The sequence below is a fragment of the Papio anubis genome, chromosome 4, assembly GCF_008728515.1.
Source record: "Papio anubis isolate 15944 chromosome 4, Panubis1.0, whole genome shotgun sequence".
NCBI classification, from domain to species: Eukaryota; Metazoa; Chordata; class Mammalia; order Primates; family Cercopithecidae; genus Papio; species Papio anubis.
Genome location: NC_044979.1, coordinates 55,723,660 through 55,738,153, shown reverse-complemented (window position 1 = coordinate 55,738,153; position 14,494 = coordinate 55,723,660). Strand labels below are relative to the sequence as shown.

Here is a 14,494-nt window from a genome sequence, read left to right as displayed (position 1 = left end):
GCATGAATGAAAATAAAACTGTCCCAGATACGACAGTCTACCTAGAAAATTCAAGAGAATCAATTGACAAACTATTAAAACCAAGAAGAAAGCTTAACACATGGTCAGATACAATAACATCATACAAAAAACTACAGCTTTGTGTAGCACCAGCAATAAGCAATCAGAACTATTCCATTTTGCATAACTTCTTTTTTCAATTAAAAATGTACAGACACAGTTGAAACTCCTTGTGCACTTCTTCCCCTTTCCATTAAACTCTCTCTGTCCACTTTTACAATCACTGTCTTGCATTTGGAGTTTTTCTTTCTCATGCATGCTTTTTATATGTCACCATATGTGTGTGTACTTAAAAATCTATAGTAATGTATATTGTTTGAAATTATTTCAAAATAAAAGGTAAAAATATACATAATTTTGCAAATTGAAAAGTTATATACAAATGGTATTAGATTTTATATACAATATATAGCTTTCTCATGCAACTTCATTTTACCCTTTAATATCTTTAGACTTATTCAACTGGTATTTGTACATGTATATTGACATTCTTTCTCATTATCTGGTGTTGCAGGAAGTCAAGGACCCCAAACGGAGGGACTGGCTGAAGCCACGGCAGAAGAACATAAATTGTGAAGATTTCATGGACATTTATTAGTTCCCCAAATTAATACTTTTATAATTTCTTACGACTGTCTTTACTGTAATCTCTGAACATAAATTGTGAAGATTTCACGGACACTTATCACTTCCCCAATCAATACCCTTGTGTTTTCCTATGCCTTTCTTTAATCTCTTAATCCCATCATTTTCTTCATCAGGTGAGGAGGATGAATGTCACCTCAGGACCCCGTGATTGTGTCAACTGCACAAATTGTTTGTAGAGCATGTGTGTTTGAACAATATGAAATCTGGGCATCTTTAAAAAAGAACAGGGTAACAGCGATGTTCAGGGAACAAGAGAGGTAACTTTGAACTGGCCGCCAGTGAGCAGGATGGAACAGAGCTATATTTCTCCTCTTTCATAAGCCAATAGGAGAAATATCGCTGAATTCTTTTTCTCAGCAAGGAACATCCCTGAGAAAGAGAATGCGCTCAGAGGGTAGGCCTATGAACAGCCCCCTTTAGAAGTGTGCCGTCTTTTATGGTCGAAGCCGAAGGGATGAAATAAGGCCCGGTCTCCTGTAGCGCTCCCAGGCTTATTAGGAGGAGGAAAATTCCCACCTAATAAATTCTGCTCAGACAGGTTGTCTGCTCTCAAACCCTGTTTCCTGATAAGATGTTATCAATGACAATGCGTTCCCAAAACTTCATTAGCAATTTTAATTTCACCCCATCTGGTGGTCCTGTGATCTCGCCCTGCCTCCATTTGCTTTGTGATATTTTATTACCTTGTGATGGTGATCTCTGTGACCCACACCCTATTCGTGCACTCCCTCCCCTTTTGAAAATCGCTAATAAAAACTTGTCCGTTTTACGGTTCGGGGAACATCACGGATCCAGCCGACATGTGATGTCTCCCCTGGACACCCAGCTTTAAATTTCTCTCTCTTGTGCTCTTTCCCTTTATTTCTCAACCCAGCCAAGACACACAGGAAATAGAAAAAGAACCCTTGTTAAACATTGGGAGCGGGTTCTCCCAATAATCTGGAGTCAATATGAATGTCTACTTTTTTTTGAAATATACTGTTTCTTTCATTTCCAGAAATACTTATATGATAGATAGAAAATGCATCTCAAATAATATATAGGTTAAAGGATATATAGGTTAAAGACAAATATCACAATGGAAGTACAAAGCAGTCAGTTTGGAAAAAATTGTAAATAATCTCAATGTCCATCAAAAGGAAGAAGGTTAAATAAAGCATGCTACATCTACAACATAGAAAATAATTTTATAGTATTTAAAAAGAATGTAGTGAATCTAAATGTACTGACATGGAGAGATTTTCAGGACATAAAAGAAAATATAAAACAATATGACTCCTTTCATGTTGTAAAGTTGTGTATTTTTAATCACATATATAGAAATGTATTTTAGAAAAACAGAAAACTAATAACATCGGATGCCTTTGACTAAGTGAATAGGTTTGAGGGAGGTGAAAAAAGATGGTTTTACTGTCTATTGTTAGATTTTTAAAAATAAGAATATGTTTTATAATTGTTAGTAGAAAAAATTGATGATCCATAGATATACAAATACTAGACCCCAAAAAAGTAGTCAAGAATAGACAAAGAACCGGCCGGGCACAGTGGCTCACCCCTGTTATCCCAGCACTTTTGGAGGCCGAGGCGGGTGGATCACTTGAGGTCAGGAGTTTGAGACCAGACTGGCCAACATGGTGAAACTCCGTCTCTACTAAAAATACCAAAAAAATTAGCCGGGCGTGGTGGCGCATGCCTGTAGTCCCAGCTACTCGGCAGGCTGAGGCACGAGAATCATTTGAACCCAGGAGCCGGCGGTTGCAGTGATCCAAGATCGTGCCACTGCACTCCAGCCTGGGAGACAGAGTAAGACTCTGTCTCAAAAAAAAAAAAAAACAGAATAGACAAAGAACCAACTCCCAGGGCACACAATACAGTAAAAGCTGTACTATATTATACACTTTTTAAATGGTTATAATTGGTATCCTTATGACCTAAAACTGTCACTGAAGTTTCCTTTCTAATCTATGCTTTTCTGTATATTTGTTTAATTGTGATACAGGAAAGCAAGACAAATAGTTGTAATGAACATACTTACTGACAGATCTGAAAGTTTTGGGTCGGAGAAGACAACCATGAAAATTCAAACGCAGCACATTTAAACGCCACCTTTGCAAAGTAGACAGTATATATTTATCTGGAATCACATTTTTCACTGTGGAAAAATCAATCTAAAAAGAATAAACAAAATGTATTAAGAAATGAGAAAGTCCCCAAAAACAATTGCAACAAAAACAATAATAGACAAATGTGACCTAACTAAAGAACTTCTGTACAGCAAAAGAAACTATCAATGAAGCAGACAGACAACCTACAGAATGAGAGAGAATATTTGCAAACTATACATCCAACAAAGGCCTAATATCCAGAATCTATAGGGAACTTAAATCAACAAGCAAAAACAACCCCATAAAAATAGGCAAAGAACATGAACAGACACTTCTCAAAAGAAGAAATACAAGTGGCCAAGAAACAGATGAGAAAATGCTCCGCATCATTATCAGATAAACGCAAATTGAAATCACAATGAGATCGGGCACAGTGGCTCATGCCTGTAATCCCAGCACTTTGGGAGTCCAAAGTGGCGGATCACTTGAGTCCATGAGTTCAAGATGAGCCTAGCCAACATGGCAAAACCCCATCTTTACTAGAAATACAAAAATTAGCCAGGGGTGCTGGTGCACGCCTGTAGTCCCAGCTACTCGGGAGGCCAAGGCATGAGAATTGCCTGAATCTGACAAGTGGAGGTTGCAGTGAGCTGAGATTAGACCAATGCACTCCTGCCTGGATGACAGAGCAAGACTCTGCCACGAAAAAAAAAGATACTGTCTCATACCAGTCAGAATGACTTTTTTTTTTTTTTTTTTTGAGACAGAGTCTTGCTCTGTCGCCAGACTGGAGTGCAGTGGCATGATCTTGGCTCAGCTCACTGCAACCTCTGCCTCCCAGGCTCAAGCGATTCTCCTGCCTCAGTCTCCTGAGTAGCTGGGACTACAGGCACATGCCACCACGCCCAGCTACTTTTTGTATTTTTAGTAGAGACAGGGTTTCACCATGTTGGTCAGGATGGTCTTGATCTCTTGACCTCATGATCCGCCTGCCTTAGCCTCCCAAAGTGCTGGGATTACAGGTGTGAGCCACCATGCCCGGCTCAGAATGGTTATTATTAAAAAGTCACACAACAACAGATTCTGGCAAAGTTGTGGAGAAAAGAGAACACTTATACACCATTGGTGGGAATGTAAATTAATCTAACCACTGTGGGAAGCAGTCCAGAGATTTCTCAAAGAACTTAAAACAGAGCTACCATTCAACCCAGTAATCCCATTACTGGGTAAATATCCAAAGAAAAATAAATCATTCTACCAAAAAGACACATGCACTCATATGTTCATCTCTGTGTTACTCACAATAGCAAAGATGTGGAATCAACTACATATTCAATCAATAGTACATCGAATAAAGAAAAAGTGGTAGATATACACGACGGAATACTGTATAGCCATAAAAAAGAATGAAATCATGTCCTTTGCAGCAACACAGATGGAGCTAGAGGCCATCATCCCAAGCAAATTAATGCAGAAGCAGAAAACTAAATACTGCATGTTCTTACTTATAAGTAGAAGTTAAACATTGAGCATACACGAACATAAATATGGGAGCACATCTGCATATTTATGTGGACTACTGGAAGGTGGGGGCTGGTTTAGAAAAACTACCTATTGGGTACTACGTTCACTATCTGGATAATGGAATCTGTACCCCAAACCTTAGCATCACATGATATTCTCAGGTAACAAACCTGAGCATGTACCCCTTATATCTAAAACAAAAGTTGAAATTATTTGAAAAGAAATAACATCTGTTTCATGTAAAAATTTAAAATATTTTAAAGCGTCTAGTACTAAAAGCTCTTCATCACATCATTTCCAGACAGAAAAAAAGACTGAAATGTTAGTTTGAATGTTCTATTTAGTACAGTATGGAAATTTCAACACATACACACATACATTTTTGCTTGTTCCCAAAAATGATTTGAGTTGGCTGATAAAAATATAGTAAATTAGGATTAAAAACGTAAATGCAAAATGGTTTCCTGACATATAATGTTCAGTCTCTCTTGTGAGTTGAGATACATAAATTAAAATAACAATGTGATATCAGATATAAAAAAAAGTATAGGCCTGGCATGGTGGCTCACACCTATAATCCTAGGACTTTGGAAGGCCAAGGAGGGCAGATCACCTGAGGTCAGGAGTTTGAGACCAGCCTGACCAACATGGTGAAACCCTGTCTCTACTGAAAATACAAAAATTAGCCAAGTGTGGTGGTGTGCACCTGTAATCCCAGCTACTCAGGAGGCTAAGGCGGGAGAATTGCTTGAACCCAGGAGGCTAAGGTTGCAGTGAGCTGAGATCGTGCCACTGCATTCCAGTGTAGGTGATAGAGCAAAACTCCATCTCAAAAAAAAAAAAAAAAAAATAGAGAGAGCTAAGGAAATTTGGGGGCAAAAAGTACTCCATAACTCCACACAATTTTGTGACTTTACATACACACACACACACACACATATATATATATAATTTTTTAGGGGGGACAGAGTCTCGCTCTGTTGTCCAGGCTGCAGTGCAGAGGCATGATCTTGGCTCACTGCAACCACTGCCTCCTGGGTTCAAGTGATTCTCCTGCCTCAGCCTCCCGAGTAGCTGGGATTACAGACACCTGCCACCACGCCCGGCTAATTTTTGTATTTTTAGTAGAGATGGGGTTTCACCATGTTGGCCAGGCTGGTCTCGAACTCCTGACCTCAAATGATCCACCTGCTTCAGTCTCCCAAAGTGCTGGGATTAGAGGCATGAGCCACCATGCCTGGCCAATTTTGTGATTATAAATGAATCCAACCTTTGCCTTAACAATTCTACTTCTAAAAGAATTTATCCTGCCAATATAATCATACATGTATACAACGAAACACTGAGAAACAGGATATTCACCACAGGATTTTATTAACAAAAGATAGTAAGCAACCTAAATGTCTTTCGATAGGAGACAGATTAAATAAATTGAGTGACTTCCATATAACAAACCACTGGACAAAAGCTGAATTCAGGGCAAAAAAGCACAACTCAGAAAGAGAAAACCTAAAGCAATAGAGTCCAAGTGTGCTGCTCTCTGGTTGGCTGATTCAATTCAGGGACAAAATGCACAGTATCTAGAGGACTTACTTGACCAGAACGCTTCATGAATATTACTCATTAATGCCAAGCGTTTTATGAAAGTTGGGTCTCAGAGCTCAAGGTTATATCATTGTTAAAGAACCTTAAGAGGAGAAATTCTATGCTGCCAGTTAGGGGAAAGGCAAATGGCAGACCTGGCATTCCCTTATAAATAGTTGATAATTAAGAACACATACTTTCTAGTCAGACAGATCAGAATGTGAATCCCATCCTAGCCATTTAACCATGTTGGCTATGACTTAACTAAGGCTTAGTTTTTTTCCATCTGTAAAATGGGAAAAATAATAGTGCCTAACTCAGGAGGCTGAAGAGACAAACTGAGAAAATGCAAATAAAATACTTAGTGTAGTATCTGGCATATAAGAAAGCATTCAATAAATATTAGCTACTATTATTACTTCAAAAAGACATGACAAAGCACACAAAATATGGAGTACATAAATTTTAAAAAGCATGGCATAGGACTAAAATAAACAACACATAAATCATATTTGACATTCTTAGTGTGTCTGCATGCATGCAGAAACACATACACTCTGTCATTTTCTAATATGAACTCCTAGGCTGGCACTTATGTACTATTCTTGCCACAGAACTATTTTTTAACCTGAAACATGTTTGTGTTTCTCATTCCAAAGAGACATTGAGGAGAGGACTCAGCCAACAATAAAAAATAAGCAAATAAGCACACATCCCCCAACAACTTCTCTTGTCTGTTTCTTGTAAGATACTTTAATATCAACAAACATGGTCATTTACACCATCAACCAATGTTCAGTGGCAACATTTTCCCTGTTGTCTAAAGTCCAGTCAATAGCTGACTTCACAACCCCTCCTTAGTGCTAATGATTGAAGCACTGATGATATCACGTGCTCAGACTGACCTATGAATAGGGGGCCTGGCGCCATTTTGTAGAAGCTCTAAAACTTAACTCAAAGAAATTAAAAGGAGTTGAGAAGGTGTCAGGGGCTCTAGCTTCATAAGTTAACTCAACATCTTTACATCGCATCTGGACACCATCCCATTCTCGGTTGCACTACTCTCGCTCTGTGCAACAATGGCAAGAAAAGAACTGATTTCATCTTACCAAACCTATCTTAGCTAACAAATTAGGTGTTCCTGTCTTAATTTGATTTTTAGTTTAACGTGGTGATTCTCGAACGTTAGCGTGCATCAGAATCATCTAGGGGGTTGTTAAAACAGATTACTGTTTGCTACCCTAAGAGTTTCTGACTCAGTAGGTCTGGGATGGGGCCTAAGGATTTGCATTTCCAACAAGGTATTGGGTGATGCTGATACTACTGGTCCCAGGACCACACTTTGAGAACCACTGGCTTAAAGTGATAAATCTCTAAATTACATTACAGATATTTGGGGATGTTGCTTTTTCCTTCAGAAAACCTATAAAGAAGAAAAAAATGCATCCAAATGGTCTAGAGGAGAAAGAATATATACAATATTTCGATCATGACATGTCTTGAGGAAGCTGGCAGGAGTTAGAAAAAGCCAACGCTTCTGCCCAGAGACCTCACTGGATAAAGATGGAGAGCATTATAAGCACATGGCAGTGAGGAATGAAGCCAGGGTAGGAAGTTAGTGCTTTATGTTCAGCAAATTTCTCTTTCCACAATTGTATGTTGCTCCATCCTCCTATTTCTGCTTTTATTTGTGAGTGTTCAAATGTGGCACAATTATAATCAGCATTTTTAGCACAAACAGTAACTTTATTCAGAAGGCAATGAGAAGTTGCCTGTTCACAGGCAATTGGATGTTCACAAACGTAAATTTTCATCTGACAATATTAGCAATACTGTGATATCAATGTTATTGTTTATCAATCAGCCCTGGCCACTCCAAAAACCTCTGCCCTTATCAGTTTTGCATACCATCACCCAGGTACACTAAGGTCATCCTTGTAATCCTCTCTTTTTTTTTTTTTTTTTTTTTTTGAGACAGTCTCGCTCTGTCGCCAAGCTGGAATGCAGTGGTGTGATCTTGGCTCATTGCAACCTCTGCCTCCTGGGTTCAAGCAATTCTCCCGCCTCAGCCTCCCAAGTAGCTGGGACTACAGGTGCACACCACCACGCCCAGCTAATTTTTAGAGACAAGGTTGGCCAGGATGGTCTCAATCTCTTGATCTCGTGATCCGCCTGCCTCGGCCTCCCAAAATGCTTGGATTATAGGCGTGAGCCACAGCGCTCAGCCAATCCTCTCTTTTCTTTTTTTTTTGAATGATACAGAATCTTGCTCTGTTGCCCAGGCTGGAATGCAGTGGCACAGTCTCAGCTCACTGCAACCTCCACCTCCCAGGCTCAAGCGATTCTCCTGCCTCAGCCTCCTGAGTAGCTGGGATTACAGGCAACTGCCACCGTGCCTGGCTAATTTTTGCATTTTTAGTAGAGACAGGGTTTCACCATGTTGGGCTGGTCTCAAACTCCTGACCTCAGGTGATCCACCTGCCTTGGCCTTCCAAAGTGCGAGGATTACAGGCGTGAGCCACTGTGCCCAGCATAATCCTCTCTTTTTAATAGAAATAACCCTTCCAAAAATTATGAGTTAAGAAAAAGCTATTGCACACCTCACACTCTAAACATCTTTCCCATAGTCATGGACTCAACATATAGTCTATGCTCATGAAAAGGAAGTAGGCACACAGTAATAAAACCAGAATGGAGTACAAACTATCCAATAAAATGGAGCTTTGTTTCAATCCAAAAATGATATTCATTTATATCTACCATTTACATTTTAAAATACTAATGATGTATCTCTTAAAATGGCATTATTATCTTTTTTATCTCTTCCCCCAGGCTTGTGCCTGGACAAAAGAAAACCAAATTCACTTGCTGCTGGTGACCACAGAGCAGGGAAGAAGGTGTCCCCACAACAGTTGGCTTCACAGCAGTCCATTCTCCTTTTAAGAATTACTGTGAAGACATAGTTCAGTTACTATCTACTTACAGCATTCCACAGTGAGTTCAGCTGTGTCATCAACATCCAGGCATGATTAACTTGGCCACATATTATCACATCTTTTAAACTGAGGTAGAAGAAAATCTAAACACAAAGAAAAATACACAACTTTGAAAAATATGTGAACTTTGATGTAACTTGTCCACTTACCTTCTGTGTGTGTGTGTGTACACGCACATGGGTGCACACATGCATTAGTAATGATAATGTAATCCATACTTTGCAAATAGCAAGAGTTTAAGTGCTAGAATTTTATCTCAAGACAGGAGTTTTATCTAAAGTACTGGAACCTATCTGCTGACTCTTTTTATATAATATAATCCTTGTGATTGATAGTTGCAGAAGGATGGTGAGAAAGATAAGCATATTTGTTTTATTTTTTGAATGAAGATAGAATTCTGCTAGAAAACTAATGATTTCCATAAATAGTCATTGGTACATAGAAGGCAATCAATACTGTCTGCTGAACTGAACTGCATTCCTTCTAAAGATGTAGGATTCCTCAGAGAAGAAAAAAAAAGGATTCCTGGGAAAGAGCAATAAACACATTTTGGCTTCTACTTCTGGAAATGTGGTAGACCAAAAAACCAGGAAATCCTTCTGGTACAAAACATCAATAAATGCTAAAAGAAACATTTCTTAAAAGCATAATTCAGTTGTCAAGAAAGTAAAACAAATATGCAAGGACCCAATCCTTGTAAACCCAGACTGATAATAAGGTGCTTCATGCTATAGTTACTTGGGAGGGAGGAACAATAAAGATGGTGGCTACTTTTCATAATAAAATGGGTTCAGATTTTACTGGCCATGCAGAGACACAAGACAGTCATCAGGCCTGTACAAAGCTGGTACAGCCATGCTCTGGATAATGATGTTTCAGTCAATGATGGGCTGCATGTATGACAGTGGTCCCATAAGATTATAATGGAGCTGAAAATTTTCTATTGTCTAGAGTCATCATAGCCATTGTAATATCATAGCACAATTACTTAATTTTTAAATAAATCTAGTGTAACCTAAGTGTACACTGTTTATAAAGTGTAGTACTCTATCTGTAGTTGTGTACAGTAATATCCTAGGCCTTCACATTCACTCAACACTCACTCACTGACTCACTTAAAGCAACTTCTAGTCCTCCATTGATAAGTGCCCTATATAGGTGTGCAGTTTTAATGTTTTTTACCATATTTTTACCATACATTTTATATGTTTAAATACATACTTACCATTGTGCTACAATTGCCTACAATATTTAGTACAGTAACATGCTGTACAGGCCTGTAGTCTAGGAGCAATAGGCTATACCAAACAGCCCAGGTGTATACTGGATTATACCATCTAGGTTTGTGTAGCACACTCTATGATGTTCACACAATGACAAAATCACCTAATAACACACTTCTCAAAAGGTATCCCCATCATTAAGCAATGTGTGACTGTAACTGTAACCGAGTCAGAAAAAAAAAAAAAGAAAAGAAAAGAGAGAGAGAAAAAAATCCAGGATTACTAAACAGTTAGAAAGAAATCACGCCTGTAATCCCAGCACTTTAGGTGGCCGAGGCAGGAGGACTGCTTGAGGTCAGGAGTTCAAGACCAGCCTGGCCAACATGGTAAAACCCTGTCTCTACTAAAAATACAAAAATTAGTAGGGCATGGTTACACATGTCTGTAATGCCAGCTACTTGGGAGGCTGAGGCAGGAGAACTGCTTGAACCCAGGAGGTGGAGGTTGCAGGGAGCCGAGATTACACCACTGCACTCCAGCCTGGCGACAGAGCGAGACTGTCAGAAAAGGGGTAGGGGAGGGGAGGGGAGGGGAGGGGAGGGGAAAGAAATCTACCTACTGGCAAAACAAAAACTAAGGTATCTAGCTTGGTATGAAAAAGATCTCCAGCTAGGCACAGTGGCTCACACCTGTAATTCCAGCACTTTAGGAGGCTGAGGTGGGAGATTTGCTTGAGCCCAGGAGTTCAAGACCAGGCTGGGCAACATAGTGAAACCCCATTTCAACTAAAAATTTTAAAAAGTAGTCCCTAGTCCCAGCTACTCTAGAGGTTGAGATGGGAGAATGTTTGAGCCTGGGAGACTGCGGCTGCAGTAAGCCATCATCACGCGACTACACTCCAGCCTGGGCAATAGAGTAAGATGCTATTTCAAATAAAATAAAATAAAATAAAATCTCTCAAAGAATTTGTAACCATATTGACCATTTTTGGTTTGGGTTAAACAGAAATAATAATAAATTTTTTTTTAATGGATGAAAAAAAAGAAAAAAAAGAGTTTATAACCAAAGGCCAGTGATGATGTGTGTTGGGATTTAAATTTTATCATGCCTGGGATCCAATTTGAATTTATTACCTTTGTAACTGGATTTGATATATTAATGTGCAAAGAGGTTCCACTGGTAATAACTCTGGGACATTTGGCAGAAATAAATATTCTCTCTAAAGAGACACAGACACATTCCAGCCAAGCCTTACAGGATACCCACAGATTAAGCCCTCCAAAAACAAGCTCCCAATCAAAAACTGCAAAACATACGAGGAAAAGAAACTCCAACAAGATTCAAAAGAAACCTTTAAAGTGAAGACATAAAAAGCAAAATAAAACTCTTGAGACAAATGTCAAACAGGACTGGGAAGATCTGTAAAATAACTAAATTCATGAAAATTAAAAATATAATTATTGAAATTTAAAACTCAGTGGGTGAGTTAAATAGCAGATGCAACTCAGCTGAGAATAGACTCAACAAATGAATATGTACCTGAAGAAATTACACGGGATAAGATATAGGGAGATAAAGAGATGAAAAATATAAAGGATGTTAAGAGACACATTACATAACACGAAAAGGTCCAACATACATCTTTACAGAATTTCCAGAAGAGAATAAAGAGAATAAAATCAAAGCAAAATTTAAAAATACCACAGACTAAAATGTTCTAGAACTGATGAAAAGCAATAATTTTCAGATTCAAAAAGCACAAGAAGTTCCAAGCAGGAAAGTGAAAATATACCAATGGCATTATAGAGAAACTGCAAGAGGCACAGGAAAATTTTTCAGGCAATTGGACAGATTACTTACAAAAGATTGTCACGTAGACAGAACAACATAAGGTGGAAGTCAGCAGAAACTATCAATCTGAGATATCATATGCAAGTAAATTACAACTCAAAAATGAGTATTAAGACATTTTTGGCCAGGCACAGTGGCTCACGCCTGTAATCCCAGCACTTCGGGGAGGCTGAGGCGGGCAGATCACCCGAGGTCGGGAGTTCAAGACCAGCCTGATCAAGATGAAGAAACCCCATCTCTACTAAAAAAACAAAATTAGACGGGCGTGGTGGCACATGCCTGTAATCCCATCTACTCGGGAGGCTGAGGCAGGAGAATCGCTTGAACCCAGGAGGTGGAGGTTGCGGTTAGCTGAGATCGCACCATTGCACTCTAGCCTAGGCAGTAAGAGTGAAACTCCGTCTCAAAAAAAAAAAAAAAAAAAAAAAAAAACACACACTTTTTTGCCAGGCATGTAGTCCCAGCTACTTGAGAGGCTGAGGCAAGAAGATTACTTAAGCCCAAGAATTGAAGGCCAGCCTGGGTAACATAGCAACACTCTGTCTCTAAAAAATTTAAGGCCAGGCATGGTGGCTGATGCCTGTAATCCCAACACTTTGGAAGGCCAAGGTGGGCGGATCACCTGAGGTCAGAAGTTCGAGACCAGCCTGGCCAACATGGCGAAACCACATCTCTACTAAAAACACAAAAATTATCTGGGTGTGGTGGTAGGCACCTGTAATCCCAGCTACTTGGGAGGCTGAGGCAGGAAAATTGCTTGAACCAGGGAGGCGGAGGTTGCAGTGAGCCAAGATGGTGCCACTGCACTCCAGCCTGGGAGACAGAGTGAGACTCCATCTCAAAAAAAAAAAGAAAAAAAAAATTTAAAGACACTTTGAGACACACACTGAGAGTCTGCTTCCGAAGGACCCTTCACAAAGGAATTTCTAAAGAACACTGAAATCAGAAGAAAGGCATGAAATGCAAATAATAACAATGGGCAAAAAATCTAATAAGTATATGGGTAAAGCCATTAACTTTATAAAACAGTATCATGATGACTAATGTGGGGGTAGAAAAATAAGATGGAACAAAAACAATAGATAATAATAACACTCTAACACCAGAGAGAGTAATCAAGAGTTAGTGTTCTAAATTTCAATTATTATTCAAGAAGAAACTATAAATATTAATTTACTTTAGGCCTTAATAATAAATGTACACATTAAAAATATTTGAGTAACCAGTAAAATAGTAGAAATAGAATGTTTATCTTCTACAATATGTTAAAAATATTTAAGAGCAACCAGTAAAATTGTAGAAATAGAATGTATACCATCTAAAACATGAAAGTAGAAAAAAGGGGATAGATTTAAATACTCAATGAATAGTACACTACTTGGAAATGGGTGCACTAAAATCTGACTTCACCACTATACCATTCATCAATGTAACCAAAAACCACATCTATCCCAGAAGCTATTGAAATTTCTTTAAATGTTTTTATTTTTAAAAAAGTCAACAAATAAAGTCAGGAAAGGGGAAAAATAAAACATATAAAAAAGATAATAAATAGTATAAAATGAAAGGATAAAAATGAATCCAAGTATATCAATAATCGTAACAAATTTAACAAAATGCATTGGTTAGAAGACAGAAATATTTTATTCCTAAAAATGCTTTTTGCTTTAATGTTTTTCCCCCAATATTAATGTAGCTATCTATTTTCTTTTATTAGTTTTATTTTTAATTGACAAATAATAATTAAAATGTATTTATGGGTAAAATGTGATGTTTTGATTTACGTTTATAGTGTGGAATGAGTAAATCAGGTTAATAACTAACAAATCACCACTTCACATAATTATCATTTTTGTGTGTGAAGAAAACATTTAAAGTCTGCTCTTCCAGGCACGGAAAGACAAATTCTGCATGATTTCACTTATATGTGACATTTTAAAATGTTGGACTTACGGAAGTAGGGAGTAAAATGATGGTTATCAGTCTTCCTTTCATTTGTGTTCATTTTATTTTTGAAAGATTCTCCCCAGGGCCCGAAAGTTTGAAGGAATGAGTGACTCCTCCCTTCTCAGGCCCAGTCCCAAGGCACAAGGTCACTTGTGCCAGCAGCGTGAGTCAGCAAGATAGCAGAAGGAGGAAGAGAGCCGGCCAGAAGACACCTACACCCAAAGATGGAGAAAGAGGCCATCTGGGTACCACATAGCAGTTAAGTTAGACTGGGACACTTCCTGTTTACAGAAGACTGTAAACCCCTGCCCTGTATTCATTTTGGTGCTAACACCATTTTAGGCCTCAGCCCACCTGCACCCAGGTGCTCATTAAAACAACATGTTGCTCCACACCGCCTCCTGTTGTCTGTTGGCATGCTCTCAGAGTCTGAATGAATACAAGAACCTTTTATCTGGTGCTGAAACCCGGGAGCGGCGCCAGTTCACGTCCCCAGGAGACCTACCCCTCCACCCCAGAAAGCAGGCCACAGCAGCCGGACAAAGGATGCTCCTTA

At 38.8% G+C, this 14,494-nt stretch overlaps 1 protein-coding gene across 12 annotated transcripts in view; it reads right to left on the bottom strand.

Moving 5' to 3' along the window:
- FBXL13 (F-box and leucine rich repeat protein 13) overlaps positions 1-14,494 on the bottom strand; it is a 276,151-nt gene that overhangs the window by 161,976 nt on the left and 99,681 nt on the right. For all 12 annotated transcript variants that reach the window (XR_004183440.1, XR_004183441.1, XM_017957017.3 and 9 more), the window contains 2 exons: positions 8,905-9,000; positions 2,744-2,876 (listed from right to left, as the gene is read on the bottom strand). Coding sequence is in view for 10 of the 12 variants with exons in the window: in XM_017957017.3 (XP_017812506.2) it covers positions 2,744-2,876; positions 8,905-9,000 (229 nt within the window). In the remaining 2 variants the exon portion in view is untranslated. The remainder of the gene's footprint in view (positions 1-2,743; positions 2,877-8,904; positions 9,001-14,494) is intronic.